This window comes from Sebastes fasciatus, chromosome 21 (assembly GCF_043250625.1).
Source record: "Sebastes fasciatus isolate fSebFas1 chromosome 21, fSebFas1.pri, whole genome shotgun sequence".
In the NCBI taxonomy this organism is placed as follows: Eukaryota; Metazoa; Chordata; class Actinopteri; order Perciformes; family Sebastidae; genus Sebastes; species Sebastes fasciatus.
In genome coordinates, this window is record NC_133815.1 from 10,904,271 (window position 1) to 10,931,356 (window position 27,086).

The window sequence follows — 27,086 nt, forward strand, 5'->3', positions numbered from 1 at the left end:
TTAAGATGCTGTGGCATTTATTAACATTCATAACTGTTTGAATAAAATCCAAATCAGACATACTATACTTTGAGTACAGCTTTTAACATTCATGATACAGCAATAAACGAATGGAACAAAGATGAATTACAACTTGAAGCTGCCAGAAAAAGCTATTTTTTCCATTGAGTGATGACTTTTTTACGAAAAAAAAAGACTGAATTGAAGGCAGAGCCTCAACTTTACCCACTAACTCCTCAAACACGTCATTACTGGGAGGATTAGACACTTACAGTATAATGATTGTACATTTCAGTGTAGAAAAAAACAAAAGTAGAAAAGGAATAAACAAATATAAAATATATAGCTTATTTCTCATTATTTATAACGTAGGATTTGTTTTTTTATACCTCTAGGCTGTCGTTCTCAGCTGTGGAAATCTGCCTTATGTATAAGCTTGTAAAGTGGTTTATTTATTCAAATTCTATAACATTCATTTCCTCAAAGACTGTCGTACAGTATTAAACCAGTAACAAGATGGAATACAACTTTTCCTCTTGGATCTTTAGTTGCTGATCTGTGATGATCGCAGTTATTCCTATGATTTGTGCACACACAGTGTCCAGACTTCGTGGTTTTGTTTCCTCTCAGCAGCCTTGAACCCGACAACCTGCCTGCTGAGGCTCAACTGTACCGACTGCTGCGACTGTGACTTCTGCGCCTGGAAGTACTGCGGCTGGAGGAGCGGTACGACCTGCAAAACACAAAATATTTTTACTTTTCAGACATCAATTAGATGCATACACTTGGCTGTATGCTATAGCAGCTATTCTCAACAGTTGGTGGGCCTCAGAGCGCCATCTAGTGGGCCGCGGAGGTACTCCCAAATGGTTAGATTAACCTCTTAAAAATCCGACAGCCGCTATTCTGTCTTTCAGAGGTTGTAGCGGGCTCAGTCTTAAAGCTAGAGTGAAGATACTGGTATCATATAACCTCTGACCTCTGACCTCAAGATATCTAAAAGAAAATGGGTTCTATGAGTACCCACGAGTCTCCCCTTTACAGACATAACTAACGGTCTCAGATGCAGTGACTGAATGGAGCAGATTTTTTAAACAAAAAAATGGACAACCCTGCACCAGTAAAAGCTTCAAAGTGTGTGGTGAGGAACTATGACCCTGAATACTTTGGATTCATAATTGTGATGGGTAAGCTGAATATTCATGTGGGTCATTACAGCTGACAGCGGAATAACACACACTCGTAGCCCAGTTTCTCATTTAACAATCAGAAGTGGACCTCAAGTTACAAAAGGTTGAGAAACCCTGTTGTCCCAGTATGTCTTGATGTTAAAAGCACAATGTAACAGTCAGCCACAGGAAGGAAAAGATAAAAGGTTAAAAAGGCTGATCTGAGACCTGCCACCTTGCTGATGTGTGTCAGGGTTCACCAGGGGACAGAGCGTCTTACCGGGATCGGCGGTCCGAACTCCTGTAGCTGTCACTTCGTCTGCGCCCTCGTCTCCTGCTCGCACTGCGACTCCGACTGGAATAGCTGTCGTAGGAGTCCGACCTGCATCGACGTACAGAGGTATTATTTTAGGGGATATCTCCAGAATAGTATAATAGTGTTTGATTCACAAAGATTTGTTTAGTTCTAGTTATTACAATTATTCTACACAGTTATTGAGATGTTGTCTGGGTGCACAGTGAAAAAGATTGATTGCTTTTTCCTGCTATAATTAATGACTAAAGATAGGATTGATCTCTTCTAGGGCAGGAGCTAATGATTATTTTAATTATTCATTAATCTGCTGATTATTTTCTTCATCTTTTGGTCTATAAAATGCCAGAAAATGGAGAACAATGCCCAACACAATTTTTATAAAGCCTAAGGTAACGTCTTTTAATAACCATTTTCATTTTACTATCACACAAAGACAAAGCAAAAAGCAGCAAATCTTCACTTTGCTTGAAAAATGATTTATCAAAATAGTCGATAGAATAATTGAATATTCACCTTCTTGTTTTATCTCTAACATTGTCAAACAAGTCCTTTTCTGCTTGATGTGCATTACTCAGTATCAATTGTTTCCATGCTATCATATAAACCAGTAATAAAAACTGACAGGTATATAAATATCCTTTCAAACTCCAAATTAATACTGAAGTACTGAAATTGTGATTGAGATAAAAATAGATCATAGTGTTTTAACCTGAATATATTCTATACATGATTACTGGTATGTTTATATGTATGTTTAGTGATAAAGAGGACTCAGTGACCCCTCACATGAACAATTAAACATTTCTATTTCTGTCTGTTAGCGTATTAAATAGCTCACAGACCTGGATCTCCGACGGCGATTATATGAGCGACTTCTGGAATGACTTCTACTGTACGTCCGACTGATGGAAGAAGAGGAAAAAAAGATACAACAACGTCATACACAGAATACACAGTGGAAACATACGATGGAAAGTCTGGGGAGGGCTGTGTATACAGTTAAAACAGCTTTTTTAACATGACAGAGGTTTTTGACTGTCCTTAAAGGAATACTTCACCCAGAAAATGACCATTCTGTTTATCAATTACTCACCGTTACCTTGAATTCTTGAAGAAAACGTTGTTTTTCTCTAATACCTCCACGGTGAACGAAGAACCAAAAACAGAGAAATAAATAATAAATAAAAGAAAATTAAATTTATAATATATATTTTTTGATTAAAATAAATAAATAAATCATAATAAAGAAATATGAATAAATACAAATAAATAAATATATAACAAATTCATACACCAGAATCCAAACAAACAATTTATTTCAATTCATCAAGACTTTACTCAGTATTTTTATTATCTGTTCATCCTGGAGGCATGCAAGAAAAAACAACGTTTTTTTTCAAGAATTCAACGTAACGTGGGCTGAGTGATATATAAAAGGTCATTTTGTGGGTGAAGTATTCCTTTAAGAGTTGCTGAAATGTAAAATAAAGAGCATGTTACTGAAACCTCCCGAGCTCTAAGGTTTCTTTTTAGCTGAACACTTCCCCACTGGGACCCATTAAGGTGCCGATTACAGATTATTGCCAGGTTCAGATTATTAAATCGGTGTTTCATGGTGTACCTGTGACTCCTGTGATATCTGCTGCTACGAGAGCGCGACCGTCCTCTTCCACGTCTCCTCCGACTCCTGCTACGGCTCCTAAAAGAATTACGTTCGTTATAAATGACATTTTACCCGAGCGAGAACAAAAGGTCTGCGCTACCGACAGACTTAAGCTTCTAGACTAAATGCTTCACATCCGTCAGGTTTATCACTTCACAACAATCTTGTCCAAGAAGCCTCTCCGGCGTTTAGAAAAATTTACTGATGCTGCCCTCACGCTCTTAATCAAAGTGCCTTTTTGTCTTACCTGGAGGAGGAGCTGGAGCTGCGGGATCTGCTCCTGGACCTGCTGTAGGAGTGGGACCAGCCTCTGGAGCGGGACCGGTGACTGGAAACGGAGTGCGACTTCTTCGGGGACCGCGTGCGGGACGTCGCCCGTGTGTTTCCCACAGAGGGGGATCTCTCCTCGCTAGAGCTCTCCTGGTTTCTCGGCCTCTGGTTGAGCCGCGCCGTCTTACGAACCTCGTCGAACAGCGATCCCGGCCGGACCCGGCTTTTGCTTTTTATCTCCATCCTCACTGCCTGCGTGTTGGGGTTCAGGTTCTCCTGAAGTTGGACGTTTTTTGTGGCGACAGGCGGCACATTGACGTTCTGTAGAGCTGACATTCCTTTCAAAGGCCTCCATTTGAAATTAATGGCGGTGCCGGTAGGTTTACCAGCTTCATCTTGTGGTCCACCAGCTGCTGTCGTGGAGGTAAGAGAAGGCTGCTCTTTGCTGTGGGGTAAAGCACTATCTCTGCTCGCCATATCTGAAGACTTTGAGGTAGATTTTAGGGTTAACTCGGGGGCGTTATTATACAAATCCTGCATAACTGGAGGTTCTACAATTTCAGCATTATGATCTGGGGTACAAATGTCCATATCATCTAACGCCTCCTGCTCTTTGACGCTGGGTAAATCAGCACCGTTCCTGTTGGACGACTGAAGATGAGGCTCAGTGTGTTTGGGGTTTTTGTTGATACATTCTTTTGCTCTCTGTTGCGCCCTCTCTTTTTCTCTGGTCGGATTCTTGTTTAAAGAGGTTAATTTTTCATCGCCTACACCAGGCCTCGCTTTGACAGCTCTACCAGGACTTCGTTTCTCTCGTTTCGATTCATCCTCTTCTTCCTCGTCTCCGAACTCCAAAGGAGGCTGCCAGTGAAAAGTCTCTTTGAGCTTCAGATGTTTCCTCTTCGATCTCTTTCCTTTGTCCTTACCGCTTTTGTTCTCACTTCTTCGTTTTCGTTTGTGCTTACGTTTGGCCTTCTTCTTGCTCTTGTGCTTCTCGGGCTCTGCGGCCTTCTCAGGTTTTTCCTCTGACTTATCACCGTCAGCAGCAGCTGCAGCAGCAGCAGCAGCAGCAGCAGCAGCAGCAGCAGCGATCTTGTGTGCCAACTCGGCCACTGCCTCCGACGTCTTCTTGGAGGTCTCATAGTCTGATTCTGAACTAGCCTCTCCTTCCTCTTTTTCAGATATGGCCAACGTCTTGGCGGTTATATTTTCAGAATCGCTTTCTGAATTCCATCCAGTGAGAGCAGACAACTTCTTGTCAAGCACCTCGCTGGACTGAGCTGCCTGTTTCTTCTTTTTTGACAGGGCAGCGCTGTTGCTTTGGCTCACTTTATCACTGTCACTGTCCCATTCAGACCTGCTGTTAAAGCTCTCTGCCGGCATTGAGCCGTGATGCTTCGTCTCTTGATCCTGTGTCTCTTTTATTTTCTCCAAAGAGTCGCTGATATCAGGACTACGCCCACAGCTTGCCCCCTTCTCCGATCCTGACTGAGCATCCTGACTGCCGGTGAGTGAAATGTACTTATCTAAATTCTTTATCCTCCTCAGAGAGCTGTAATACTCTTTCCATTCCTTGTCTAGTGAGTTCTTCTTGTTGCTGCATGCCTTCTGGGAGTTTTCAGAGTCTGATCTGCTGTAGGAGGACGACCTGCTGTTATACTGATGAGGGGATCTGGACCTGGACCTGCTGTAACTTCTGCTCCTTGAGCGACTGTACGAGCGGCTGTAGGACTTGCTTCTGGTGGACCTGCTGTGTGAGCGCCCTGCAGATTTGTGGCTTTCAGAGTCACCAGGCAGACACTTTGGTGCGACGGAAGTTGGAGCTTTTTCTGAAACACTCGCTGCTGTTTGTCCAGCGGCGTAGTTGGTAGCTACTTTAGCTTTAATCTCCTGAATGTGGATGTAAGAGGGCTTCCAGGGCTTTTGGTCGGGTTTCCAGCGTGAGGGTGGGGGACTGTCGCTCATGGGGATCACAGGGGCGCTTTCAGGAGCAGGGACGCTCGGGAGTCTGGGGACGGGCTTAACCTTGCTCTCTGGAAGCTTCTCGGGCATCATGGCGTCCGCTTTGGGCTTGCTGGCTTTCCTCTTTCTTGGGGATCTGGATGAACTCTTCTTTCTGGTTGGAGACAAAGACCTAGATCTGTACCTGGATCTTGATCTTGATCTGGATCGGGAATAGGACTGAGATCTGGATCTAGAAAAAGACCGACTTCTAGACCTAGAAAGGCTTCTGGATCTTGAATAAGACCTGGACCTCCCTCTTGATCTGGACCGACTGGATGTGTAGGATTTAGAGTAGGATCGTGAGTCTCTGAAAGACAGCGAGGACCGCCGTCTCCTCCGAGTGGGTGACTTATGCTGATTTGAAGAGGAGCGGGATGGAGAGCGGGATCTGGACTTTCTTTCTGAAGACACCGACTTCTCACCCACTGAGGGGAGAGGCTCTTGAGGTTTGTTCTCAGAGCTCTTCTTCTTGCCACGTTTCTGTTTTTTGGCCTTCTTCTTGTGTTTGGCTTTCTTCTTCTCTTTCTTCTGCTGGCGGCGCAGGCTGGACCTCTCGGAGCTGCGGTCCGAGGAGTGTTCTGCAGACCGGGACCACACTGAGTCGCTCCTGTCGTCCCATCTGCTTGAGGAATGGTCATTCAATCTGTTAAGTCAAAAGATGCATGAAGAAAAATAAAGAAAAAACTGATGTTTGGTGTTACAAAGTAAAACATTAAGTCCTACTTGTCTCCTTTGCTCCATCTCTCGACACTCGGCGGTTGATAAACTTTGGTTCTCTTCATCTCTTCTTTCCAGTGTGGCGGAGTTTCACTGCTGCCGCGTTCTTCCACAGATGCAGAGCACGATTTAGATCTTGTGGGGGTGTGATATCTCTGCGAAAAAAGTTAAAATATAAAGAATTGCATTAATAAGATCACGTCAAAACTCTTTAGAGAGCTCTCTGAGGCTGTGCTTAAAGATGTTTTGCCTCAAAGGAAAAATGTGGCGCTTTTATATGGATGTCTAATCAGTGTTCATGGTATATGTCGATTGAAACGATAAATTCTTCAGTGCATGCTATATTTAGCTGCAAAATCTTTTGTTCTTCCTGCATCCATTTGACATGACCGTGACGTCGTTGGATGCAAGGGAGGCTACAGGCTGCTATTTGAGCTTGGATTTCTTAACTTAAACTTTATATGATTTGTATGTATAAGAAGATACAAACATAAAATTTGACCTGTGCATTTAACCCATCCTAAGCATTTCAGGATCAGTGCTCTGCTGTAAAGCGCCAGTGGAGCAACTTGGAGTTCAGTGTCTTGTTCAAGGGCACTTCGACATGCAGACAGCAGAAACCGGGGATTGAACCACCACTGAGCTACAGTCGCTCCAGGTTTCTCTGGGTATCTAGTGGCTCTATGCTGCTCAAAACAGAACTAACTTATTGTATTGGCTTGTATTGCAAACTGCGAAAATGGCATGGCTTGATATCTTTAAGCGACTTCTGTAAAAATAACTTCAGAATGCATATTAGTGGCAAAAAAGTTATGAGCATGGAGAAAACAATTGTTTCTGGTGTCAATAAAATAGATGTCGGACAATTCTTTACAGCGATGGTTCTTTGGATTGTGACCCCTTAAAGGAAGCAATGTCTACCTGCGACCCCTTGACATCGGTAGTATATACTGTATTACACCGGTATAAATATTGGCCTTTGGAATTAGTCAAAGTGGATCAGGTAAAATTACAAGCAGACTACTACAAGAATAAATACAACATAAACACCAGATGATCTGAACAGATGAATCTGTGATCTTAGTTGAGGTGAGCGTACCATTGTTCCTCTGCCTTTAATCTTCCGTCCAGACTTGGAGACGGCTGGTTTCTGGTCAGCTGAAAGAGACGCTTCATCTTTCTCAACTCTGCAAAGATCAAATTTCAAAGTAAACACCTTCGGTAATTACTTAGGTGTATACTATTAAATGTATAAGCTGAAATATATTCAGAAAAAACTGACATCTCTGTTTTATCATCCTGAGATGGCATGTCCCGTCGCAGCAGGAAGCGGTTCTCGGGCACCGGTGGGATTTCCTCTGGTCGGACTACAGGCTTCTCCCTCCTCCCACTCGGCTCCTTCTCTCCCTCAACATCACTGACTGCCTCCAACATCTCTCCTTCCACAGGACTGTGAGAGCTTCAACAACAATATGCAAAACAATATTTTGTTATGCATAGAACCTATCCGTCTCCTAAAGCTGACAGTGAATCATGTCAGTGCTTCTATTTATAATTGGATATACGGATCGTTTGAGGTACATTATATAAGCATGTAAAGATGTGATCATGAACAAAAAACTACCTTTGTTTGGAGGGCAGAACATCAACATTCTTCTCCTTCTTTGATTCCCTCCTTCTCTTTTTAGACCGTTTACTCGTTGCATGTCTCTTGTGCTTGCGATGTTTGTGCTTTTCATCTGATTCGCTTTCAGATCCAAATGAAGAGGAGAACTGAGAGGACGAGTCGTGGGAATTGAGGGCCGAGTCAGCCGGATGATTGGTTCTTTTCCTCTTGCCTTCAAGTACTGAAGCGAGAAACACAACGGCATGAATGTCATTTCATTATGCTACTTAGTAAGAGTAAGAAGGAAAGTTCAAAAGCTAGGAGTCACTTTCAGGGTGGTGTAACACTAAAACAACTGAGGCTTTGTTTGATTTTTCTCGGTATGTTGAAAGCCGGCCTGGCACAGTCAGGTGGAGCAGATGCCAACTCAACTTCACAGAGATCACCTCTCTGATCCTCATTAAACAGAAGATCAGGTTACATGCCCCGTAACAAATTCCACTGGGGGGAAAAAATGCTGGCATCAAAATGCCAACCTCTTCCAGAATGAGCACAAAATATGACCCAGTTACAATCACAGGCAACAAACGTTATTCCCCACAGGAGGCAAAAACAAATGAGAATTTATGTATACATCACTGAGAAATAATGGATTACATCTATTCAAGCGTGTGTATTAAGAACTAACAAACACTGGCTGGGAGGCAATATATCAGATCTACAAAAACTGGAGATGGTTTCATACCATAGATCAAAATTAAAAAGTCTGGTGATTAGTTTTCCCATAAAAAGTCTAAAAACAACAATGCATTGATCCTACTAACAAGTACTGTTTATGTATACAAAGCCTGATGTAGTGTATTCATATGAGCTCCATTGTTGTCCAAAAAACACATAAATGAGAAACAATATTTTAATTAGTGGCTGAAAATAGTCCCCATGTGCTCCTGTTTAAGTAGCGTTTGCTAAAAACTACAGTGTCCAGCTGTTTTAAGGCAAAAACAGTGTTTTTCATGCACTGGTCAATTTTGCCAGTTAGGCCTTTTTTGCTTTTATAACATGTCTTCTTTCAGACTAATGGGAAAAAAACATCCAAAATACACATTTAGGTGTTTATTTTACTACTTTCTCTATTTACGTCTGTAGATTTCTCCTAAATTCACCAAAAGTTAGCATTAGATAATGCCTCATTTTCATATTTAAACATAAAATTTCAGAAAACTTGTATTTAGGGCTGTCAATCGATTAAAATATTTAATTGCGATTAACCGCTCATTTTTTATCTAAGATAATAGCGTAAGTTTTGAGCGTTATTTAGCCTCCTTCCCGACAAGTATGACACTCTAGCTTTAAAACTGAGCCTGCTACAGCTTAAAAATTAGTGGAAAGATTAGTGAAATTAGTGACGTTAAAACGAATTAGCATTAACACGTTTTTATCGTGTTAACTTTGACAGCCCTACTTGTAATACATAAAATAATTGTCTTAATGAGTAATCAAAAGGGAAGTTTAATGGTGATATCTATGAGTTAATTTGTTTACCCTATTCACCTGCATTAAAGAATTAAATAGGAAATAACAGAGCCTTTTGTAAAAAATGAAAGTATGTAATTGTGACATTTATTAAGTTTTATATCTTCAGTAGGAACAAATGAACTTAGGGCTGAGTGGCACACGCAGAAGTCTGATTTTGGTCTTTTCATCAGATTTAAAATATAGAATAAAGCTAACCCTAACCTTCAATAAACGTAGATTAGTTGGTGAACTTACCGTCATTAGCGGACTTGGTGAAAAGTTGTCCACAGTCCATCACTCTCACATCAGCGTAGGGTCTGCTGGCTGAATCAGTCTTCAGCCCCTCGACCTTCTTTATCACCTCAAAGCCGGAGATGACCAGACCAAAGACGACGTGGACTCTGTAACAGAGGTAGAAAAAGATTGATGCCTCTCACAACTACACAGCGACTTGACGATTATATGATTTCAGTGTCTTCAAAGGGTCCTGAAAACATATTTTTTCTCTCTTTCTGAAGGGAGAAATACAAGTTTTCAGGAGCTTTAACTGTAAAGACCATTCTGATGCCTTCTGTGAGTGCCAAAGTGACATCAGATTTTACCCATCGAGATGAGGCGCCATCTTGGTTGTGCTGTTTGTGGGAAGCCAGGAAAGGTCAACCAGTGGTAGTTGTGGGGTCATGAGAAAAAGAGAAAAAGGAGGAAAAGAATGAGAATAAACAAGCAACTTCAACAAAGTGTGGGCTCTAATGTACCACAGGAAAAAATGACAGACCACCATTTGTTTAATAATATTTGATTGCAAATCAATTTAGAAAACTCTTGTAATTTGGGCTGTTGAATTAAAAACCCTCAACAACAACAGAGTGTCGGCAATTACATGACCGTATTTGGATCATACAAAGAAAGACAGTCTGTATACACTTCCTCCTTTATGTTTTATTAATTTCTAATGTATGGTGACAACCTGTTTTAGTGATAAAGGAAGTCAAATAACCTTGAGCAATTTGTGAATATTGTGCAGAACATAACCAAAATAAACACTGTATTCTGCAAATACAAACTAGTGAATGATAAATACAGTCAGGAGAGAGAGAAACACAGCCTTGGAGACACATTACCTTGGAAGAGCAGGATGCTAGAGTTTCTGTAAATTTTACACAAAAACGGCAAGAGAAAAAATGTAACACATTTGTAGGTAAAAAAGAATGAATCCATGTTTCTCTGCACTTTCAACATCTAACTGCACACAGAGAGAGAGAGAGAGGGGTGGATGACGTTCACACTCAATGACAAGTTATACTCTACAGAGAGCAAATAAATAATGTAGTGACCCGTCAGTTAAATGGTATAGTTATTAAAAAGGTGCAGAGTGATTTGATTTACTTCATTTTACTCACATGAAAAACTGCGAAGCGTTGGTGTCCTTCCCACGATTGGCCATCGACAACAGGAAGGCTCTGTCGTGTTTGAGAATGAAGTTCTCGTCTGTTGGGGAGCAGAGAAAGAGGGAGCGAAGTGTCAGAGTGCGTTCTCTGATACGTAATAACGGAAATATTCAGGGAAGAACAGGACAAAAGAGATTGTAATCCATTAAACCTAATCATTGCCTCACCAACCAGTCCTTCCTCAAAGGCAGTTTTATTAAGGTTTTTGTTTGTTGCTTCTAGTCCTTTTCTAAAAGTACCAAACTGGTTTTGCATGAACTACTGTCACTATCAACTACAAATCACTAAAGGTGGGAATCACCAGAAGCCCCACGACGCAATATAATCACGATACGTAAGTCATGAAACAATTTTATTGCGATTGTAAACATTTTGCGATATACTGAGTATTGCGATACGATATATTGTGATTTATTACTTTTTTTCAAATGCAAAATTCTGCAGATTGTCAACATGTGTTTTATCTGATAAGATACAGTTTGCATTCAGATATCTTGAGGTCAGATGTCAAGCTTGTATGACATGGTTGGTACAGATTTCATACGATGCCAGTATCTTCACTCACTACAACCTCTGAAAAACAGAATATCAGCCGTCGGATTGTTAAGAGGTTAATAGTTTATATAATAAAAGGTCAATACTTGACGTCCGTGTATCGATACAATATTGGCATGCAAAATATCGCGATACTATGCTGTACCGATTTTTTCCCCCCAACCCTACAAATCACATATATTTTACATCATTCTGACCTTGTTCCAAAGAATATCATATTGGTTTCCATTCATTTTAGCATGCTATGGGAGGCAAACTGTTTGGACTTGACACTTGCCTTTCTTCTTTCAAGGTTACATTATCTTTGAGTCGGGATAATTTAGAAAATTCTTAATGATTGTAGATTCAAAGATCGAGGGTCGAGCAGAGTTTAGAAATAGCTAATCAGTCAAAAAAAAATTAGACAACCAAGAAAAAAATTTAACGGTTGTAAAAAAAAAAAAAAATGTACACACAAAGTGTCTGACAGTGAGAGTCATGTAAACAGGACCAAAGCGACTAGACGCTCACTATGATGAATCTAATGCAAGTTTGAAGTCTCCTGAAGATAATTTTTTATAGCACATTAAATGAACATAAACTAAACATACTGGATGCTTTGGAAAACTGGTCCACAGTGATGTAGAATATAAGCAAATATTAGACTAAAATATGAAAACCCACAGTACATTTTCCTTTAAATATAAGACAGAAAACACATAAATGTTAATAGTTAATTGACTACATATAGAATAAAAGCATTGAGTCATAAATAACATCAAGCTATTTGCATATATGAAGGTTATTTGAAAACACAAAAACTAAAATCCTTCCCAAAGCCTAAATCTTTATTTTATCTACATACACTATATCCATGTGGGGCTACATCTTTTATTTCCACTGTGGTACTCTATAACTCATCCTATTTAGCAGAGAAACCTGCAGTCGCGTAGCTATAAATATCACATACGTAACATAAAAACACTAGAATAGAAAAATCCTGTAACATCCCTTCGGTACAAAATATTTGCATCTGCGCCACTGCAAACATTTGCACTGCTTTGACTGACAGAGGAAGGTGGTGGAGACAATGTTGACATTGTGTTACTGAGCTGTGTACATCTCTTACCTTCGTTTTTGCAAAAGACCACTCTATAAATAAAAGAATATGTTGAAAATTTTAGGGCAGGAAGATTGTAGCTTTCAGTAAAGAGAATACCTACTCTCCATGCTGATTTGATAAAGCCTGATACTAAATAGAAGACAGCACTATATACAATGGAAAAGTGAAGGTCAACGGAGTCATACATGGATACAGGAGAATTCACAAGAAACCCATTATTACAGTAGCACGACAGGCACATGCAACATTATGCTCATGCAAAAGTTGTATTTAGATAAACATTTATGGAGACATCAACAATGATTATTAGATAATGTGATATTCCCATTACCTTCAAAGTAGCCGCCGTATATGGATTCTCCCCCTCTTCCATTTCCTGCAGAGATAATAAAGTGTGTATAAATGAATGTAATTAATTGTTAGCTGTGAAACCAGGCAAAGCATCATCTTTATTGAAAAATGTCTTGTACTTAAGAGAGCATTTAATTCTTCCTTAAACAAATAAAAAATCAGATACAGCATCTTTTTCACAGCAGCTCTGATGCTTTCCATTGGATTTGATGTAAAAAATTAAACCAGCAGTTTGACTCTATTCAGACAATTTGATTAAACACACACTTTAAGAGTAAATGAGGTTATACATTAAGACCTTATTACCTTCGGTGAAGTCGCCTCCCTGGACCATAAAGTTCTTTACAACTCTGTGAAATGTGGAGCCTTTGTAGCACAGCTTTTTCCCTGTGATTTTGCCGGTTCCCTTTTCACCTGCAATTACACGCTTGTTAACTCTTATCCAACATAAAACATTCAACAGACCTGCTACTGTATGAAGCGCTTTTTGCCAGTTTACCTTGCCATCAGACAGCTATGCAGTCTATGTTTCCTACGTGGAATTGAAGAAGTTATCTATGCTCTCACCAAAGCAACCAGAACTGTAATTTTACCTCGCAGAACATGGGAGTTGCTGGTCTACCGCTGCCTCGATCGGTTTGTTAATTGTGTGACTTTGGTTACACAATAATACAAACTAACTACCCGATCGAGGCAGCAATAGACCAGAAACCCCGTGCTCTGCGAGGTAAAATTACAGGTTTTTCCAATGGAGTCTGGTGGCTTTGGCGAGAGCATGCTGTAGACGGATACAACGGCTTCAGTTTACCGTCATAAAGGACTGTCTGATACCAAGATATAGCTGTGAAGATATTCTAAATATAGCGTAGACTTAAACGGATATCGTTTTTTTTAGGTGGGCCTCTCTTTTAGGTGTCTAAAATACGTTCAGTACATTGCTTTGGTTCCGTGCAGTAACTCCTGTCTGTTTCTCCAATCTAGGGGCTGGCCGACCGTCATCTACTGTAGGTAATACAATAACTATGGATAAGTACCGCATACAAACACACTTCAAAACACCCAAACTATCCCTTTAAGACATGTTAGGTTTGAAAGTTGCCACAAGGGGTTTCTTCTAAACAAGAGAATAAAACCACATTTGGGGGGGAAGGATTTAAATAAACTGGATGCCTTTGTTCAGGCATCCTGTTGTTAATACTCCTGTGCAGGACTGCAGAACTCATTAAGAAATCTTCCACCAGAGCGATATCAACAGGGGACAGAATATTGGCCCAAAGCTATTACTCCCCGGATTTCCCTTCCCCCTAGGGTGAAAGGAGACGTGAATGCAGAGATTTCATTAGATGTGTTTCAGGGGTGCTTTTTGAAGACAGAGGGCTGGCTGTTCAAATGTGCAGCTTAGGTTGCTAATCTTCTAGTATTTTTGCTTCACTGGCTTCAGTATTGTTCCGAGGGTTTGGTTTCTAACGGTGTGAGCTGATCATCCCTCGCAAAAGGACACATTCGAGACTTTGAGACAGCCACAGCAAACTGCCCAGCTGAGTTGTGTGTGTATATCACTGTCTTATGTTGCGTCTGTGTGTCCAAGAAAAGGAACAGACTAACCAGCCGTCTCCCATGTCTGCCCTTGTCGGCATCTCATTCCCGTCGGCCAGGTGGGCTGAAATATGAGAGGGAGCATCGATCTGCAGTCTGTGTGTAGATTTATGGCTATCTCTAGGCAGACCGCCACTACTACAGTACACTGTGTACTGAACTCAGTGGGATGAAATATCTAGGAAGAGGACCCCTCTACCCATCCAGTGACTCCATCTGTCACTGTCCAATTTACACTACAGCCATTAGCTCCTTTCCTCAAGATATCAAATGATGAGAGGGGTGTGTAGCGTGATACTGTGGCTCTTATTTTTAAATTCATATCTCATTCTTTTTTTATTATCTTTCTGATAGATACAGGAAAGATTAGAAAGAAAGAGATGTGAAATGTGATGGAAGAGACACGATTTAACCCCACAAAATGATCGTTGTGTAGCATGTACCCTAGTCACTTGAGCCACCAGTAAATCGCAAATGTCTCTTACTTTTATAGAAAACAACACAACTGATTGTGGAAATTGAATTGAGTACTATAATGCTATGTTTTACAGTTTTTTTCTTATTTTTGAAACACAAATACTTGGATATACAATACAGTAAATGTTGCAAAAGCACGATAAAGAGTAAAACATGTCCTTGACTGAACATTACTCACCAGTGCACAAACAGAGAAAGTTTTTACTTGTCTTGGGACAAACATCCGAAAAAAGTTGAAAGACTATACGCCCAACTATAACACACAAACAAGAGACAAATATTAGCTCACTTTACCTTGTAGCTACAAAAATTTGTTATGTTTTTTAATGTTTTTTCTTCAATGTCAATATAAATGTGGTATTACAAAAAATAATGAGTGAAATAAAATGGATACAATTAAAAGTCACAAGAAGCCCAAATGTGACTACATTGCACACTTTTAATTGGCTTCCATTAATTAGAAGAACCCTGCGGTGAAGCTCAGACCTTATACAAACTTTTCCATAGCTAGGAGCAAATCTGAAGCTATTCTTACGAGCCTGATGGGGGGTAGTTTTGTCCCTCCCTTTGCAAATATGACTTAACTACAGTTAATTAGCCTGAAGCCACTAAACTGGTCTTTACATTCACATCAATTACACTTAGTTCCTGCTTGATGCCAACCGCTTCTCAGGCCTAGACTTTAATACAACACTTCAGTACAGATACGGTTACTAACACAAAAATAGCCTACCAATCCAGTGTGTTCCAGTTTCATTTTATACGACCAAATGAATATCAATCAAAAGCTCCAAGGCTACAAAAACAAACTACATACATAGAATTTTAACATCTTTATTGATGATGTCAGTTCAAAGTAATCGGCTATTGATATGAGCTGAGGCTGTTTACATGTTTAACTACTTCTCAAAACTATGAAGCAATTTTAAATTCTCTTACCTGGCTCCCGGTTGAGCTCCACATCAAAGTAACACTGAGGGCGGTCTTTCACCCCCATTGTGATCAAAGTCCGGGTGACCTAAAATGTAGAAAGAGTAGAAAAAAAGCTCAGCAGGAAAAATAATAAGGTTCCCTTCTCTTAAAGAAGCAGTGAGCTTCTGGAGTATACACCTACAAAGTAGAGCATATTATAGAAGAGTGTGTTGGAAAACAATGTAGAGAGACTAAAAGACAGCGAGGGAGGATAGAAACAGAAAGGGGAGGAGAGAGAGATGGAAGGGAGGGGAGAGAGGAGTCTATGGGGAAATGAACTGGCTAATATGCAAATCGAGAGCACAGCACAGCTTCCTCGCTGTACATGTTAACTCTGCTTCCACTGTGTGACGGTGAAATGTCACAAATTGCTGCTACTACTGAACCTGGTCAACAACATAGCGACAGTGGGAGTGGATGGGAATTTATATTCAAGACCTTTTGGTTTTGAACATGTTTGATTTTGTGAACAAGTAGCCACTACAACAATGTAAGCACTAGGGTTGTAAGAAAATATCGAAATTTTAATTAATAGTTTACATGCAAATATTAACTTAGTCAATACTATATTTCATTTGCAAAGATATGTGCCCTCTCAAAGTAGTGCTATGATGTTGGATGTTACAGGGACAGTTATAAAGGCAGATCCCAATATATCGCCTTGCTTACAGTATCGCCTTGCTTACAGTATTAACTCCTGTATCATGATACGTATCGTCAGAATCTCGCCAATACACGGCCCTAGTAAGCAAACACCAATAACAGTATGATACCTCACATTGTTTACCCGTGTCAAATGATTAGGAAATCATTACACCACCCTAAATTATGTTTACAAAACCAGCGTTCCTCTCCTGTTGCAAAGAAGACCATAAACTGTTGTTACTTATAACCACATACCAATATTTGGTGTGTCGGCAGCTTGTGTGCACACATCACATACTGTATTAGATACTAACACGTCTGTGTTTCCAGGCATTGTTTCGCTGGTAAAGTGCAAGACTAAATGTGAAAGCAGAGCGTCCAACAATCTGTCAGCAAAGATTTATTAAAAGCGTAATCTTCTCACAAATTTGCATGACACTGGCTGCATATTGTTCAGAAAATACAGAGTCACTGTGCTGACATGTTAATAATTATCACCTCATATGGTGTGTGTGTGTGTGGGGGTTGTGGGTGTAGTAATCTAACAAGGGGAACAGAGAGCAAGCATCATTACTGGACCTAATTTCAGGCCACTGCAAATCATAAGGAAAAAGATGTGGCTTTCACTCAATGAAAACATTTATGGAGCAAGCCCTGGAGTACAGTCAGCAGGGTATATAAGGAAGACATTTCTACAACTTAATTTGTCAAGTGTCTCTTCATTTCAAGCAAATTCATGAACAGTTACTGGGGCACTAGTGTCTGCTGTATGTAACTTAACAGCTAATGATGAGGCTGGTGCTGAGTTACACTGCACTACCAAATCAGACCAATACAAAATGTTGACAGGATATGCGTTATATTAATGGCCAAACTCATCATGTTACAAACCATGACTGTGTTTAATCTACTGGGAATTGTATTATCAGAGAGTAAAAACTCCCATATAAACTCCATAAAGACAGCAATAATCGACACTTTAGAAGTATTTAGTTGCATAAATTAAAGGTAATGTGAGCTACATGTCCTCAGTGACTCTGTATTTTCTGAACAATATGCAGCCAGTGTCATGCAAATTGTGAGAGTAATAATTATCACCTCATATGGTGTGTGCGTGTGCGTGTGTGTGTGTGTGTGTGTGTGTGTGTGTGTGTGTGTGTGCGTGTGTGGGGGTTGTGGGTGTAGTAGTCCAACAAGGGGAACAGAGAGCAAGCATCATTACTGGACTTAATTTCAGGCCACTGCAAACCATAAGGAAAGAGATGTGGCTTTCACTCAATGAAAACATTTATGGAGCAAGCCCTGGAGTAGTCAGCAGGGTTAAGGAAGACATTTCTACAACTTAATTTGTCAAGTGTGTCTTCATTTTAAGCAAATTCATGAACAGTTACTGGGGCACTAGTATGTTACTTAACAGCTAGTAATGAAAAGGAAGCTGGTGCTGAGTTACACTGCATCACCAAATCAGACCAATGAAAACATGTTGACAGGAATGCATTATATTAATGGCCAAACTCATCATGTTACAAACCATGACTGTGTTTAATGTACTGGGAATGATATTTTCAGATAGCAAAACTCCCATATAAACTCCATATAGACAGCAATAATCGACACTGTGCATAGAGTTTTCAAGTATTTAGTTGCATAAATTAGAGGTAATGTGAGCTACATGTCCTCCAAGTCATGAAGACCACAGTGGCTAATATTAAAAAGCATTCAAAATATAAGCCACTGCAAACCATAAGGAAAAAGATGTGGCTTTCACTCAATGAAAACATTTATGGAGCAAGCCCTGGAGTAGTCAGCAGGGTTAAGGAAGACATTTCTACAACCTAATTTGTCAAGTGTGTCTTCATTTTAAGCAAATTAATGAACAGTTACTGGGGCACTAGTATGTTACTTAACAGCTAATAATGAAAAGGAAGCTGGTGCTGAGTTACACTGCATCACCAAATCAGACCAAAGAAAACATGTTGACAGGAATGCATTATATTAATGGCCAAACTCATCATGTTACAAACCATGACTGTGTTTAATGTACTGGGAATGGTATGTTCAGCTAGTAAAACTAGATATATATAACTATATATATACAGGTCCTTCCTTCCTGCAGCTGTCAGACATTCATGTCATTCTCACTGTGCAATATCATTTTCTACTTGTGCAATTTTGTTAATAGTCTATTTATTGTCAATACTGTATATACTGCTCCTATTTTTATACTATTTAAATGGTTCATATTTTGTTACTGTGTTAGCTGATGCATCTTATTTCTTGCATTATCCCCTTTGCTGTTGTACACTGCAAATTTGCCCACTGCAGGACTAATAAAGGAGTATCTTATCTTATATAGACAGCAATAATCGACACTTTAGAAGTACATTTAGTTGCATAAATTAGAGGTAATGTGAGCTACATGTCCTAAGTCATGTAACGTCGCATTCAACCAATGTCTACATTCACGACTTGTACAGCGTTAGCTAAATATCAAACAAGGCACACAATTTACTCACAATAACGACAAGTTAAAGCCATGTTTAGAGCAATAACAGACACAAGCAAACATGTGACCTACATAACTGTAAGTCAACAACAGCTAAGCTAAGCTAAGCTAAGCTAAGCTAAGACAGACGTTAGTTACGTTTCTCTCCGCCTCAATTAACGCCACTATTCACATTTAACGTAACGTTGAAAATCACATTACAGGTTATCCAAATGTGCAAATGACATATCGTAACTCACCTGTGTACAGTATCTAGCCAGGTAATTAGCTAGTCACTGACAATCCGACCTATTAGCACGAGCTAACTTCCGTTTGAAGTGAAGCGGATGGTGTTGCTGCATAATACCTCCGACTGTGTGTTACGAGTGTCCCTCTCGCGTTTCCGTAGAAGATTTGTTTTTGTTGTATCCGGAAGAATATTTAAAGTTAGCTCGTTTGTTAAATTTAACATAACTTATATATGTTATAAGAGGTTATTCAGTTTCTCTGTATTAATCGTTGGTAGTAGAGAGTGTGAAACTGGTGCTGGCTACCTGCTGCTGGTGTGTAAGCTGTATATGATGGTGTAGCTCGCTAACCTCTATAGTAGCTAAGGTGCAGCATGAAAGCCATGATCATGAGGTAAGGTGTTACTATATGTATATAACTAGATTCAAATCTCATTGTTTTCCATGCAAAATAATAACAGGACTGCATCATCTTTAAACCTACGCAGTTAACTAATAATAACAATACACTCAGCTGCCATATGTGTGCACCTGCTAAAACTAAATTAATGATAATTCAACTTTATGGTCATTTTTGGAGGCTGTAGTTTGTGGTGCAGCTGGTTTCTATTGCACTAGTAATATACTGTATGTTTAATCATATTAAATTATTCTGAGAGGCTGTAGTGAGGGTATCCTAAACCAGGGGTCCTTTAACCTTTTTGGGCCAGGGAACCCTTTCAGTGGATAACATTTTCTTAATCATATCACTGATTAAACATATGTTTACTATCATTTCTACTCTTAAGATGCCAATTTGTGATAAACAGAAACACATTTATGTTAAGATAAGATGAGATGGTACTTTATTAGTCCCACAGAGGAGACATTTGCAATGTTATTGAATGTTAATACCTCTTATATACACTTAAAGGGACTGTTTGTAAGAATCAGAAATGCTTGTTAACAGCGACACCTGTGGCCGTTAAGTCAACGAAAGTCAGCGTCGGGCTCGCGCTTGTGCTCGGGCTTGTGCTCGCGCTTGTGCTCGCTCTACATAGACATGAACGATTACGCTCAACACAGTGAGGCTACACACATCAGCTAAAACCACAATATCACTCTATATTTCACCTGCTTGGCAGTAATGTTAGCTGACCAGACGGAGGTCTCTCCATGAATCAATGCCTTTCTTAGTGTTAGCTTTTCCTGCTTCAGCCTCCCGACCGCAGTCGGAGGGATCAGGGGAGACACCGGCACCCGGTCGGTAGACGATAACGTTTCTCGTTGCGGAAACCTCTGTTGGTCTGGAGGAGCTGCAGGAGTTATTTCTGCACAAACGTCCACTGTACATTCACTAGATATTCTCAGAGCTACGAACTCTTCTGCAGTGTGTAGTGTGCGCGCATGCACGTGAGAGTGGAGCGAAAGAGCGAGAACGAGCGCGGTGTGTGAGAGTGAAGGCAAGCAGGCAGGCAGAGGAGCAGAGTACAGCAGAGACTCCGGCCCTGGAGACCAAAGGTACGGTCTCCCCCGCGTCCTCCGACCGCTGCTAAAACTGTTTTGCAAGACGGGATTCACTAGATATAACAAGCGCAACGGCACATACACGAAGCGCACATGGGACACCGACCCGGGTGATTTATGCGTGTAAGAAGTTACAAACGGTCCCTTTAAACAGGTGGTGATTTTATTCAAATTGCATTTGGACTCAACTTGACAGCATTTATAGCCTACATTTCAAGTAAAGTGAACAGTAGCAAGACTGGCATAGTCCTAATAAATCCAGATATGTAAGCTTACCAGTATGGTGGCAGTAATAGACACAATATCCTTGTTTTATTGGCACTAATGGTCCCCATCTGTAGGTTTGCATGTTTTAACAATACAGCACAGTTTTATAAATTAGAGCAAATTAATTTGCGGACCCCCTGACAGAGTGCCCCGGACCCCACTTTAATAATCGAATAATATTAGAAACACACAAATAAGCCTTTAAAAGGACCATAAAGTTGTCTAAAACTGTGTCAGTTTTCAATTATATCCTTCATGAAGGTAGGATGTAGTTCAGGGCTGTTTTATTAGACTGTAATTAGCTAAGTGTATCTAAATGGAGCTGAAATGACTTGTCGATTAATTGATACTGTGAGTCAATAGGCAGTAAATTAATCTGCAACTATTTTAATAATCATATAAGTTATTTTAAGCAACAAAACATCAATCCTCAGTTGTAAATAGTTGTTTCTCTTTGTCTTTTGTAAAAGTAAACAGGACTGGTGTTCGAACAAAAAGACATTTAGAGATGTCAGTTTGGGCTTTAGGAACGTATGATGAGCTTTTTGGACTTTTTTTCTGACATTTTATAGACCAAAATTAATGATTATTCAAGTAAATGATTGTCAGATTATGAAAGTTGCAGCCCTAACATAGCAATACTGATGATCTGATCTTTCTCTTTACCCTTTACCCCATGTAGGCAGTGTGTTCTCCATGGACCTAGTGGATCATGTCTCTGATCCTGTTTGCCTTCGTGGTTCGGGTGAGGGATGGACTCCCCCTGTCGGCCTCCACAGACTTTGAACACAACCGAGAGCTCCAGGAGAGGAAGCAGCAGCTCAGGACCATCAGCAAGGCACTGGCCCGTTTCCCTGACAGAGGGACCGTCAAGGGCCAGGAGCTCAACATATAGTAAGGACTCAGGAAACAAAGCAGCAGCAGATTGTCTGTAATAGCAAAAAGACACAATGCACAGTCTACAGTGTGTATTTGATTTAGTGATGCCGAAGACAGACAGACAGAAGGTTGTCCGTTTGATCACAGGGGCATCCATGTCGCGCTGCGTCAGGCTGTTTGTTTACTAAACACCTTTTCTGCTCTCACCTGTTCAGCTTCGTCTCATCGGAGGGTGTATCCTACATGACCGTGTGCCACTGCAGCCTCCCCGTTGCTAAGGCCTTCTGCTTCCTGGAAGATCTACGCTGGGGGTTCACAGCATGCTTCGATAGCTCTGTCGTTGCCTTGGCAGCCAGGCCATATCCATTTTTGGAATTTGGTGCGTAGGAAGAGAAATTTTGTCATCCAGATTTGCTGTTGATAACAAAGCTCCCATGTTGTGGTGCCTTAAACTAAAAATAAACACATTGATTTATCCTAAATGTTACGTTTGCTGCCAATTGACAGACAGCACCATTCAGAAGCTGAAGCAGCAGTACAACCAGAGCGGTGGTCCAGCCCTGGAGGTGACGCTGGCGGAGGTCCAGGGGGATCTGAGGATCCATCCACCGCAAGTAATTAACTTGGAGGAAGTGGAGCTCACCAACGGCATTGCAAATGGACACATGGAGCAAGGTCCTGGATCTGGTAAGAACAATACAATGGTTTATTATTTCATGTTTCTGTAATGCAGAAATGAGGAAATGTTTTATTATTTTATAACATTTATACGGTCACTTTCTTTTGTTTAACAGGCCAGAATGTAAGACTGGAACCAGTGACAGCGCCAGGCATCCTCTCTCTGGTCCTAAATATCATGTGTGCATCTTTGAACATAATCCGTGGTGTTCACCTCATAGAGTACACATTCCAGGTATGGCCAGTGCCAGAATCCTATCGCTAATATTAAGATAAGATAATCCTTTATTAGTCCCACAGCGGGGACATTTTCAGTGTGACAGCAGCAAAGGGGGCAATGCAAACAACAAGAGGCATCAGTAAAAAACAGAACAAGATATAATAAATAGTTAGTAAAAAAATAGAGAAGTAAATAAGCAAAATATAAAACAAATATAAAATATATACAAATATAGTAGGACACAGACATTATTGCACACGAAATGTTGATATGTTCAGTTTTTTGGTGTGTGCATATATATATATATAAAAAAGAAGTCCAGCACGTTGATGCATCATAAATTATGTTTTATATTCAATTATGTATATTCAAAATATTGTTTAAGAGAAATAATGCTGCATTATGGCTTGGCTTTGTTATGTTTAGTTGGGGATTTTATTTTGAAATAGTCATGTATAAGCTAAAATTAGATATAGATATGCTGTGCATTAGCATTTTTCAGGTTTGATAATGATAAGGTCTGCACAAAACGGCAAAATTGTCACTCTTGTGTCCATCCATCCATCCATCTGCAACCGCTTATCCCGTTAGGGGTTGCGGGGGGGCTGGAGCCGATCCCAGCCGACATTGGGCGAAGGCAGGGTACACCCTGGACAGGTCGCCAGTCCATCGCAGGGCTGACACATAGAGACATACAACCATTCACGCTCACATTCACACCTACGGGCAATTTTAGAGTCCACAATTAACCTAACCTGCATGTCTTTGGACTGTGGGAGGAAACCGGAGTACCCGGAGAAAACCCACGCTAACACGGGGAGAACATGCAAACTCCACACAGAAGGGTCCCAAGCCGGATCCGAACCTGCAACCCTCTAGCTGTGAGGCGCCAGTGCTAACCACTGCACCACCGTGCAGCCCTTCACTCTTGTGTGAATTATCTATAATCCGAAATCAATTTAGTACAGTTTTGGGCTGCAACTGACGATTATTTTCATTGTCGATTAATCTGACGATTATTTTCTCGATTAATTGATTAGTTGTTTGGTCTATAAAATGTCAGAAAATGTTTCTCAAAGCCCAACATGACGTCCTCAAATGTCTTGTTTTGTCCACAACTCAAAGATATTCAGTTTACTGTCATAGAGGAGTAAAGAAACCAGAAGATATTCACATTTAAGAAGCTGGAATCAGAGAATTTAGACTTTTGTTTTTCTTAAATTATTACTCAAACCAATTAATTGATTATCAAAATAGTTTGCAATCAATTTAATAGTTGACAACTAATTGATTCATCGTTGCAGCTCTAGTACAGTTAAAAGTATGAATGAAAATAATTTTGTTCCTTTTCTATACACAGGATGATTATGACGGTATATGGAATGTCGTTGCGTTTCTTCTGGCGTTTTTCTGCTGTGTGTTTCAGGTAGATATAGCTCACATTTTCAACTGCAATCTGAAAATGTCAAACTCTTTCCGCCACCATGTGAGTGTCCTCTCTGTGTCCGCAGTGCCACCTCTACTTGTTCCACTCACCTCTGAAGAAACTCAAGTCCTTCACTCTGCTGAGTGTGATAGTCCTATGCAACCTCTACCTGCTCGGCCCGAGGAACGCCTGGCAGCTGATCTTCCACATTTCAGTCGCCTCCGTCGCCACCGTCCTCATCCTCACCCGCAAACTCCAAGACAGAACCAATGACTGCGGGGTCTGACGAGCAGAGGACACTTTACCGCGTTGCACCTCTCGCAGCTCTTTCAGTGCAGGTGAGAATGACAGGGAGTTATCATCAAGACGTCATGTGGATTTTTAACAAAAAAAAAACATTTACAAATCGTCATGGAAACGTCTTGTGTCGTCATGGAAAACTATAATTACAAGTTAATATTTTCTTGTATACAGTATGTACTTGCACTTTGTGTACATTTGTTTCCAAGACTGTAAAGAGGATACAGTGAAATATCTGCAAACAGATACTAACAGAAAAGTCTGTTTAAGAAACAAAATGTTTGTGCCATCATGTCCCAACATTTTTTAGAAGTAAACAGAGTTTTTTTCAGTCGGAGTTGCTGACCAAAGTTTTTCACGTAGAGACAATAATTTTGTCACAACCCTAACTGTTGAAGCCGGTCACGCTCGCTCATTCAGCTCAGTATTATTTCTGCTTCCGCAAGCCATTGATTTAGCTTTGTATAATCAGTTTACGATGCTAAGTGACAGATGGTGATTGTAACAGACGTAAGAGTTAAGTGTTCTTCTAAAATAGGCACACGTGGCGGATTAGCAGTAGGGGTGTAAATCACAAGTTTCATCACGATATGATATATCGATTCTTTGGACAACGATATGATATACTAAAATATGAATTGACAATTTTATTACCGGGCTCTGTAGGAAGAAGGTGCGCTTGGACGGAAATGGTGACACAGATGTGCCATTGGGAATTTCAAAATAAAAGGGGGATCTTAAAGATGATGATATATCGACGTTTTCACTTTGCATCGATAATATTGGATCGTTGATCATTGAATCGTTACACCCCTAATTAGCAGACAGTTAGATCGTCCGTCCTGCATTGGTGGCGGTGTGATACTTTTATGATTTAGTGCAGTTTGATTTAAGATCAGTGACAGTCAAGTAATGCGGACAATGCAGCTATTTTTATTTGTTTTCCTTTATTTAGGCTACAGTAAAAACCTAATGCAGAGGTGTAAATGTATAGCTGTGGGTTGTTTCATGCCTTACTGTGTAACAAGTGTTTTCGTTTCTTTTTTTTGAATTGTTTAATTATGTACAGATACACCGGCAAGTGCTCAGCTAGTCATTGCAAAAGTTCCAATGTAAGGGCTCCGTTATTTAATGACGTAATGGAAACTACATTCAATACCGAGGGAATATTAGTCTTAAAGTCATGTAAGGCATGACGTCAAGGCATATTATCTTATTATTTTCAACACAGTTTGTGATAAAAAAGGATAATTTTATCACATCAACTCCATTTAAAACGCATTTTTGTCCAATCAAAACAATTTAGTTTGTCTGTTTCATCTTTTTTTGTCAAAATGTAAACTGCGGGTATGAAATATGAAAGCACTGATTTGATGGGTAAAATACTATTTGAATTTGTTGGAAAAAAAAATGTTTGACTGCACTATTAGGCTTAGATATTTTTGTGTTGGGTGTGGCAATTGTTCTTCAGCTATTTATGTATATCCTGATTTATGTTTACTTTGTTAATTTTTTTGTGTTGCTTCAGGGTTTATAACACCACTCCCTAACTGTAGTTCTCAGAAACATAGAAATCATATGGTTATAATCTATGTTTGAATATAGAACAGTAGTGCTGCTACATAAATAAGCAAAGTCTCCTTTTTAGTTTTTATTTAACATTTTGTGTATTTAGCTTCTTCATTATTTTAATAGCTAAACAGTTGCACTAATGTCTGTTAAGCCAGGGAAGTAAATTATTAGTTCATAGTGTTTGTCAAACAAGTAGCATTGTGGCATTTTTATCAGGAAAGTTAGAGGGGAATTTTAGAGGAAAACAAAAAGGTTGCATCTCATTCGACAATCCAAACGTCCTTCCACAATAATGTACAAAAAAAAGTCACTTTTAGCTCGTAGTTTACAAAAGAGTGAGGAAACATAAAGTGTAGTGTAGCTGCAGATTAACACAGTTGAGCCTCTTATCAATACATTTTCGATTTGTTCTCACGTAGGTTGTGCTCTCTGGGTGTTTTGGTCAATTAGACTGGCTCAGTGACTTTTGATGCTTTGTAGTAAACTTGTTTAAATGAGGTTTTCTTGGATAAGGTCAGTTTCGATCGTGACTTTATGGTATTTTCTGTGCAGGACATTGGTGTAATATTTTTGATACAAAGGCGGTTTTTGACCAAATGAATTGTAAAATAAATGTTGCTGCCAATGTTTGAAAAGATGTAGAACCAAATAATATGGGGGATATTTAAACACTTGAAATGAAGGATAAATTTATTGATTATGAAGGTTCATAAAATGCAGTAGAAAGACACTGTACAATTGTACAAACATGTGGCAGCCTTCTCTTAATATTTTTTTTGTCTTAAGTCTGATCTGAATAACTGAAACGTTTTTTTGTAGTACCTTTAATAGGACATTTTCTTGATCTTGTTCAATACAAAACGCAGTCAGCAGAATTGTTTGTGTCTAATTAGACTGTCATGAGGTTGATTCAGTGGGTTTTGTGGCTGCAACCTGTTTGTAATAATGGGAGGTAATGTGACAATGTTATTCATTGTAACTGCCAAATACACTGGTGATTACGGGGCTTTATTCTTTCCTGCTGTGGTAAAACTGACATTTCATTAATAAATAGTGTCTTTTTTCCCATTTCTTGATCTTTGATTTGTGTGTTTATTGA

General features: G+C 39.8%; 2 protein-coding genes across 12 annotated transcripts; one reads left to right on the forward strand and one right to left on the reverse strand.

The window, feature by feature from the left end:
- Nucleotides 1–22,136, reverse strand: nktr (natural killer cell triggering receptor). 11 transcript variants are annotated; one of them, XM_074622508.1, is made up of 17 exons: nt 21,999–22,136; nt 15,729–15,807; nt 14,968–15,042; nt 13,023–13,130; nt 12,697–12,741; nt 10,661–10,748; nt 9,863–9,892; nt 9,516–9,661; nt 7,764–7,986; nt 7,422–7,598; nt 7,239–7,326; nt 6,146–6,294; nt 3,396–6,065; nt 3,107–3,184; nt 2,328–2,387; nt 1,450–1,551; nt 1–733 (listed from the first exon to the last, which is right to left on the reverse strand). In XM_074622508.1, exons 2-17 carry the CDS (start codon nt 15,784–15,786, stop codon nt 664–666), a joined length of 4,167 nt encoding a protein of 1,388 aa, XP_074478609.1. In that variant the 5' UTR covers nt 15,787–15,807; nt 21,999–22,136; the 3' UTR covers nt 1–663. The 11 variants fall into 11 exon arrangements, with proteins under 11 accessions (XP_074478609.1, XP_074478610.1, XP_074478608.1 ...); XM_074622509.1 differs by lacking the exon at nt 21,999–22,136 and adding an exon at nt 19,152–19,290 and having other exon boundaries at nt 3,396–6,041; XM_074622507.1 differs by lacking the exon at nt 21,999–22,136 and adding an exon at nt 19,152–19,290.
- On the forward strand, nt 19,299–26,793 carry sec22c (SEC22 homolog C, vesicle trafficking protein). Its single transcript, XM_074622519.1, has 8 exons — nt 19,299–19,533; nt 21,595–21,806; nt 22,007–22,170; nt 22,299–22,478; nt 22,586–22,704; nt 24,050–24,115; nt 24,201–26,265; nt 26,324–26,793. The coding sequence occupies exons 2-7, from the start codon at nt 21,625–21,627 to the stop codon at nt 24,399–24,401; spliced, it is 912 nt and encodes a 303-aa protein (XP_074478620.1). The 5' UTR covers nt 19,299–19,533; nt 21,595–21,624; the 3' UTR covers nt 24,402–26,265; nt 26,324–26,793.
- The last annotated feature ends 293 nt before the right edge of the window (nt 26,794–27,086 follow it).

What these genes read in the sequence shown, in the direction of transcription:
- sec22c (XM_074622519.1), top strand. Translation starts at nt 21,625, where the DNA reads ATGTCTCTGATCCTGTTTGCCTTCGTGGTTCGGGTGAGGGATGGACTC. An exon ending in TCATAGAGTACACATTCCAG is followed by an intron (nt 22,705 to 24,049) that starts GTATGGCCAGTG and finishes TTCTATACACAG; the next exon opens with GATGATTATGACGGTATATG. An exon ending in TTTTCTGCTGTGTGTTTCAG is followed by an intron (nt 24,116 to 24,200) that starts GTAGATATAGCT and finishes CTGTGTCCGCAG; the next exon opens with TGCCACCTCTACTTGTTCCA.
- nktr (XM_074622508.1), bottom strand. Translation starts at nt 15,786, where the DNA reads ATGGGGGTGAAAGACCGCCCTCAGTGTTACTTTGATGTGGAGCTCAAC. An exon ending in ATGGCGCCTCATCTCGATGG is followed by an intron (nt 9,662 to 9,862) that starts GTAAAATCTGAT and finishes CCTCTGTTACAG; the next exon opens with AGTCCACGTCGTCTTTGGTC. An exon ending in GTTCTGCCCTCCAAACAAAG is followed by an intron (nt 7,599 to 7,763) that starts GTAGTTTTTTGT and finishes TTGTTGTTGAAG; the next exon opens with CTCTCACAGTCCTGTGGAAG.